The 7319-nt window shown below is 49.3% G+C and overlaps 1 protein-coding gene across 1 annotated transcript; it reads left to right on the top strand.

The window, feature by feature from the left end:
* The first annotated feature begins 4681 nt into the window (after nt 1–4681).
* On the top strand, nt 4682–7319 carry TSPO2 (translocator protein 2). Its single transcript, XM_074163476.1, has 3 exons — nt 4682–4888; nt 5311–5449; nt 6374–7319. The coding sequence occupies exons 1-3, from the start codon at nt 4716–4718 to the stop codon at nt 6554–6556; spliced, it is 495 nt and encodes a 164-aa protein (XP_074019577.1). The 5' UTR covers nt 4682–4715; the 3' UTR covers nt 6557–7319.

The raw sequence follows: 7319 nt of genomic DNA, 5'->3' as shown, positions 1-7319 counted from the left end.
GAAAACAAACACAGTTGTGTAACTCAGTTCTCCCATGTCTTTTCTTTCATGAAAACACATTGCAGTGGTCTGAAACCCAGCAGTAACATTACTTGAATAATCGGGAGCATACCGAGACGCAGCATAGAAATGATTTTACTAAGAGGTAGCGTTACCTCATCTCGCGTTACTGTGAAATGATAGAAACCAGAAATATCGGGACAGAAATCTGTGGTAAAGGAGGAAAACTAATATTGTGCTAGAGAAAGTCTTCCCGGTTGGAACGGGTCCAGCAGAGGGCCACGAAGGTGATCCGAGGGCTGGAGCACCTCCCCTATGAAGACAGACTGAGAGAGCTGGGGGTGTTCAGCCTGGAGAAGAGAAGGCTCCGGGGAGACCTCATAGCAGCCTCCCAATATCTGAAGGGAGCTACAGGAGAGCCGGAGAGGGACTCTTTGTCAGGAGATGTAGTGACAGGACAAGGGGCAATGGTTTTAAATTGGAAGAGGGGAGATTGAGATTAGATATTAGGAGGAAATTCTTTCCTGTGAGGGTGGTGAGGCACTGGAACAGGTTGCCCAGGGAAGCTGTGGCTGCCCCATCCCTGGAAGTGTTTAAGGCCAGGCTGGATGGGGCTTTGAGCAACCCGCTCTAGCGGAGGTGTCCCTGCCCATGGGAGGGGGGTTGGAACTCGATGATCTTTAAGGTCCCTTCCAACTCTAACCATTCTATGATACATTGCAAGGCTGGTCCCCCGTTGGTGTGGGCTCAGGTACCAAAGGGAGCCCTGGGGCATCACACACACTTGTCCCTGTGTCTCCATCGATGTGCTCATCCTGGATTTAAAGTCCCTCTGGGTCCCAGCACTGACCCCTGGTTGGTGCCACCAGAGACTCTTCCCAAAATGGCTCCTCATCGTTCTGCTCGTCTCGCCGTCCCTGTGTGCAAGCCCAGGGAAGGAAATGCTACCAATTAAAAACCCTTGGACTGCCTGCTTTCTGACCAGATTGCCAAAGCCTGGCGAAGGCAACATGACCCAACAACGGGCACAACGGCTTCTTCCGTGGAGAGGTGGCCGGCTGTGATGGAAACCGTTCAGCCACATATCGCAGCTGCAGCATTGCACAACAGAAGTTTCCACGCACAAACTGCAACAGATCCTGGCAGGAGATGCAGGTGGCTACTGCCTGATTATGGACACCAGGATGCCCATGAGCCAGCAATGTGCCCTTGTGGCCAAGAAGGCCAATGGCATCCTGGGGGGCATCAGGAAGAGTGTGACCAGCAGATCGAGGGAGGTCATCCTGCCCCTCTGCTCTGCCCTGGTGAGGCCCCATCTGGAGCACTGGGACCAGTTCTGGGCTCCCCAGTTCAAGAAGGACAAGGAACTGCTGGAAAGGGTACAGCAGAGGGCTACAAAGATGATGAGGGGCCTGGAGCATCTCTCTGATGAGGAAAGGCTGAGGGACTTGGGTCTTTTTAGTCTGGAGAAGAGAAGGCTGAGGGGGGATCTGATCAACGCCTATAAATACTTAAAGGGAGGGTGTCAGGAGGACGGGGCCAGTCTTTTTTCAGTGGTGCCCAGGGACAGGACAAGAGGGAACGGGCACAAACTTGAACATAAGAAGTTCCATCTCAACATGAGGAGGAACTTCTTCACTTTGAGGGTGGCAGAGCCCTGGAAGAGGCTGCCCAGAGAGGTGGTGGAGTTTCCTTCTCTGGAGACATTCAAACCCCACCTGGACACGTTCCTGTGCAACCTGCTCTGGGTGGACCTGCTTTGGCAGGGGGATTGGACTAGATGATCTCCAGAGGTCCCTTCCAACCCCATATCATCCTGTGATTCTGTGATTAATATGAGCTGCATCTGTTATTGCGGAGTGGCAATTACACTGTATAAACACACCGCTGCAATAGCAGTGCATTGATTGATGCTCACTGGAAATCTGCCCCTTTACACCATTTTTTTTTTCCTTTCTTTCTCCTCCCCCCAAAATATAATTTCCTTCTGAGCCCAATAAAACAGAAGATCTCATTGGTTCTATGTTATAACAGTAATAGAGCATTCTGCTAGGAACCAGCAATTCTGCCTCTGGCCATGAAATTCAGGTAATGACCCATAACTGAAGTAAATTAGTGTTTAATTTCCCATCCCTTGCAGACAGCTTACTAATGGAAATTGATTTCTAGCTTTTTTCTTTTTCATTTAACATGCTTGTGTAATGTCTTTATTTTAGATTCGAGTGGTTTCCAGCGAATTTTAGCCCAAAGGCTGGTGTACAGGCGACCACCAAAATCCCCTGGTGAATCAATGCTGTTAAACAGTGCCTGGGTACCGGCAGGGCAGGGACATCCTCCTGGGCACTGCAGGATCCTTCTGTCCTGCACTAACACCCATGGACACGCTCTGGGATGGATCCCCAGGTGGAGTAAAAACAAGAGTTCCCATCCATGTACCACGCTCAGAAGTTCTGCTGTTACGGACCCGATCCCGTATGCACAAGCTCTTGTACAATTACCATGTTCATTTATACGTGATGAGCTTTAATTTATACTTTCGCATGCCCAATGCACTCCCAGCCCCATCAAAGGGTGCTTCCCTGGCCCATGCGGCCACCCACTGACCTTCAAGTGAGATGCTCCTCCTCAGACCAAGCCAAGATGTCCAGAGAAGCTGTGGCTGCCCCATCCCCGGAGGGGTTCGAGGCCAGGTCGGAGGGGGCTTGGAGTAACCTGGTGTGGTGGGAGGTGTCCCTGCCCAGGGCAGGGGGTGGCACTGGGTGGGCTTTAAGGTCCCTTCCAACCCAAACCATTCTGTGAGTCCATGGTTCTATGTCACTCTCGTTGGTGCCTGGAGCCCGAAGCCAGTCCTGCCCCCACCACGGCTGCTCAACCACTGCCGAGTCCCCCGTAATTCTCTCTTCTGTTATCTGATCCAGCCACCGGCGCACGCACACACCCTTTTTTCTGCTATTTAGGTAAAACTCAGCCAACAATTTCTTCACTGTAGAGCAGCACCAGCAGTAGAGACAGAAGCCTGGCCTTGGATGTCCAACCCTTTTTCTTTGCGAGGGAGAGAAAGGCAGTAAGAGACGGTAAGGTTTTTACAGCTCCTACCCCATTAAGTTACAACAGCCCCGGACAAAATCAGGGTTTATAACAGCATTGTGTTATTTTCACCCCACAGTTACTCCTGCAGTCTATCAGGTTCTTCTGGCAGCTACAAAGGGGTTGGGAGGAGGGAAAAATCTTCTTTTCCCATTTTACTTTTCTGAAGTGCTATGGAGGAACCAGAACTCAGCTGGTGCCATTTTACACTTTAAAAGCAGGACTAACAGCTATTATTTTTTTTCTCGGTGTTGGGTAGATTTTGTGGTTCCACAGACACTTTAATAGCGCTATAAATTGTCTGGTAAAGGAATTGTTAGTTAGAGATGGTGTCTGGGGTATTTGTTCCTTATTGATGTGTAAATTGGCTTGTAGTGCTGGCGTGCGTTTCTAAAGATGAATGCTTTGTAGCATGATGATAATAATAACAATTAGCATAGCAAAGCGTTAATTGTGAATTAAAATCCCTAGCAGCGATGGCTGTGAAGATCAGCCCTCGCCTCGTGCTCCCTGTTTCTCGGAGCTCAGAGTGTTGGGGACATTTCCCCGGGCGAGGGAATTTCTGTGCCCGCTTCTCTCTCCTGGCATCGCTGAGAGCAATTTATCCCGAGTGCGTTTGCTCAGGTGTGCTTTGTGTCGAGGCTGATTGATAGCACAAAACCCACTCGGCTCCTGGCGAGTCCTGTGCGTTATCCCCGACGAATGATAATTCCGGTTTCATTCCTTAATGGACCAAAAGGGCAGGTGAACACAGAGACGGAAGGCAGGAGAGCAGCAGTGACAGGGTCAGAGCCCGATGGAGAATAATGGCAGGTGAGGATACGGGACAGAGAATGAAATGCTGGATGTTGTCCTTATCACAGCTGTCCGATGTGGGAGCATAATGTAGTTATTAAAGTAAATGGTCTTGTCTTTTATGCAGGAGGCAGAGCATGAGCAAATTAAGAAACTACTCTTGTGCCTTGGCTTTACCTGATTCCAGGGGTGAGAATGCCCCTCTGCCTGCAAGGGCTGCCGTGATGATTAAACAAGGCTTAAAATGTGCTGTGAGGGTGCTGTCTCATTGAAATATAAAGCCACGGTGAAAAATTAGAGGAAGTCAGAATGGATGGGGGCTTCTGGACATGAACTGCCTGGGTTTTCTTACTGAGAATGGCATGCGGAGGGGAGATAACGGCTCCACGGAGACGCGCAGCCTCTGTGAACCTCCATTAAAGTTTGTATCTGTCTGACTGGGGCATCCAGAGGAGAAGTGATAAAAGTTACTGCAGTCTTGTCTTCTAAGAGAATAACCACCTCAGCTGAACCCTGCCACAGGAATGTTGTAAGAAGCCATGAAATAGCAGCGGGGAGCCACTTTGCTGGGGAGATCAAGGGGAAAAATGTAACCATGACAGAAATAATTACCCGTCCTTCAGAGATGGGGCAATGGGCAGAGGGCAGTCAGCAGCAGAACTGAATGCAATATTAAACACTTGCCTTCTGCCTTGGAGACTAAAGTGGAATATGGGCAACTAGAGAAAAAGCTTGGAAGATCAAAGTAGGAAAAAATATCCTTCTAAAGTGATAATCAATTATTGTTTTTAACTTACAGCAGGCAAAAGGCTACTTGAAGCCACCAAGGAAGGATGTGGGCTTATACTGTTGGTTTTACTGTCCTGCCTCATGTTGGAGGTTTCCTTGGCTGGTTCATTAATCGAAAAGAAATTCCTGTTTGGTACGAGAAGCTGAAAAAACCTTCATGGTGTCCTTCCCGCAAAATATTCCCTGTTGCTTGGACTGTCCTGTACACTGGCATGGGGTAAGTTCTGCATCCCGCTCCCTCTCTCCTCTTGCCGTTCCTGATACAGGGAAGAACAGACATTTCAAACTCTCCCATTTGGTTTTGGGGTATCCTTTGTACCCACACCAGCCAGGCACACCGGGTACGCTCATTCTCAGCAGATGAAGTACAGCCTGAGCCAAATTCTGGGCTGGGTCCCTCAGATTCACACCCCGGGCAATGCTTTTGGCCAGGGACACCAGCCCATGTTCAGCTCTGGAAAGAGACATTAAAACCAGCCACTGCCCTGGGGAAACTGTGTGACCCACGCTGGTGTGACACAGGGTTTGGGACCCCGAGGGACAGGGTCCTGCAAATACCACGAATGGTCATGAAACCATCTTAGGTGAAAAGCATTTGTATGACATGCAGAACATCAAGGTGTGTTTCCCTCTTGACAGCTACGCCTCCTACCTGGTATGGAACGACCTGGGCGGCTGCAGCAGCAAAGCCCTCATCCCCCTTGGCCTCTACGGGGCTCAGCTGGCCTTGAACTGGGCTTGGCCTCCCTTCTTCTTCGGGGCCCGGAACATGAAGATGGTAACATATCCCACCATCCATTCCTCTGCTGAAGGCTCATTTGCTGGTCTCCCCGCCATGGGTTTTGGGGTTGTTTGAAGGTTTTCTAGCTAGCCTTATGCAAGCGTAAGGAGAGCTGCAAGAAGAGCTTTAGCTCAGATATAGTTCCCGCCACACCTGGTTCTAGACAATGGTATCAGCCCCTTCCACCCCTCGTCCTGCTCCTGCCCTGCCGATAGCGGCCCCACCAGCACAGGGCAGGAGATGGGGCAGTCAATGGTCCAGCTGCTGCATCTCCCAGTTAAGGATCTGGGGTTAGAGATAAGCCCTTCTGGGAGTCCCACCCAGTACAATTGGCATCCCTGGGGGGGCACATGAGCTGTTGAGAGGCTTATCGAGCAAATACAATGCACTGTGTATGGCAGAGACTGTGAGGAGGGTGTGTGTGAAGGTAAGGCACAGCTGAGCTTGTGATATATTCAAAAAGCACTTACCTCAGGTGCCGAAGGCCAGGGGGGACGGAGACACAGAGCGGGATACATGTTTCCGTATGAATTTTGTCATTCTGTGGATGAAAGGTATATTTAGAAAGTTTGTTAAGTGGTAATAGCCATCTGTAGTAACGTAAGCGTGTTCCTGATCTGCCTCCATAGGCATTATCAGCAGAAGGGGGCATTGATCACCATAAACATTGTATTAATCTGTGGAACTTGATAATGAACCAAAAAAATCAATATCAGCCTTGGCTCCTGGTGCGATACTTTCAGATCTGACTGATATGAGTTCAGAGCCAAGGTCCTGGGGTTTAGCATCACTCTAGGTGACTTCTCAGGGCTAAATCTCCCCAGTTCTGCCTTTGGTAGGATGGTTTATAGTCATACTGGGGAAGACCCCTGTGTGTTCCCAAACCTGAGCACCACGGTCATTGTTTCCTCTCTGCTCCAGGCTCTGATTGACATCCTGTGCTTGGACGGCCTGGCCATAGGCACGATGTGCTCCTGGTACCGCATTAACAAGGTGGCAGCGCTGCTGATGGTGCCCTACCTGGGCTGGTTGGCCATGGCGACTTGTCTCACGATCCGCATCTGGAAGGACAACCCTGAAGAAAAACCAGGGAAGAGTGAATAAGAGCAAGAAGGAAGGCATTTTGTGAAACTAAACTATGCTGATGTGAACCAAGATCTCATAATTTGGGGGATTTATTTTTGGGACAGGCATGAGAACATGCCACATCCTCCTCCTCCTCCCACCTTCATCATGGTTGCGTAAAAGAAAGGTTTGCCCCATGCTCCTGTGAGCTCCTTTAAAGAAACCAAGCATCCTTAACCTGGGAACTATTTTCTTCAGCTCTGTTGAGGTTTGGGGGCTACAGCTGTACGGTGACCTTAACGCTATCAGGCCAAATTCCAAAAGCCAAATTAGGATCTCACGATACCAGGGTAATTCAGAGTAGCAACCCTGGATACCTCTAGAACTGCCACCGTTCCCCCAGAGAGCAGAACTTGTTCACACACGTGGTAAATCCCATCTCCTCCTCTGGGACCAAACAAAAATGCCCTTCACTTGTGCACACCGATTTTTAAGAACTTACTTGATTTTTTGCTATTTGTGCCGTTGCTTCATTTTCATGTATCACCTGGTTTGCGCTTTAGACCATTAACTTTTTATCTGTCAGCTCCTGAGCAAGCAGTAATCTGTCTTGTTCTGCTAGTGAAAGGAGACCAGGCACTTTGACTTCTATTTGTGGAGCATCACACTTCTTGAGTTCCATGCTCCAAGATAAAGCAGCAATGATTAGAATGCAAATGCTTCTCCCAGGAGGAAATTTCTCTCTTCCACCTCTGTCTCCTATTCATCATCAGAAAATAAAAACTAACATCAGTGCCTTTGG

Source organism: Numenius arquata, chromosome 24 (genome assembly GCF_964106895.1).
Source record: "Numenius arquata chromosome 24, bNumArq3.hap1.1, whole genome shotgun sequence".
Taxonomy (NCBI): Eukaryota; Metazoa; Chordata; class Aves; order Charadriiformes; family Scolopacidae; genus Numenius; species Numenius arquata.
This window is presented reverse-complemented; position numbering and strand designations above follow the sequence as displayed.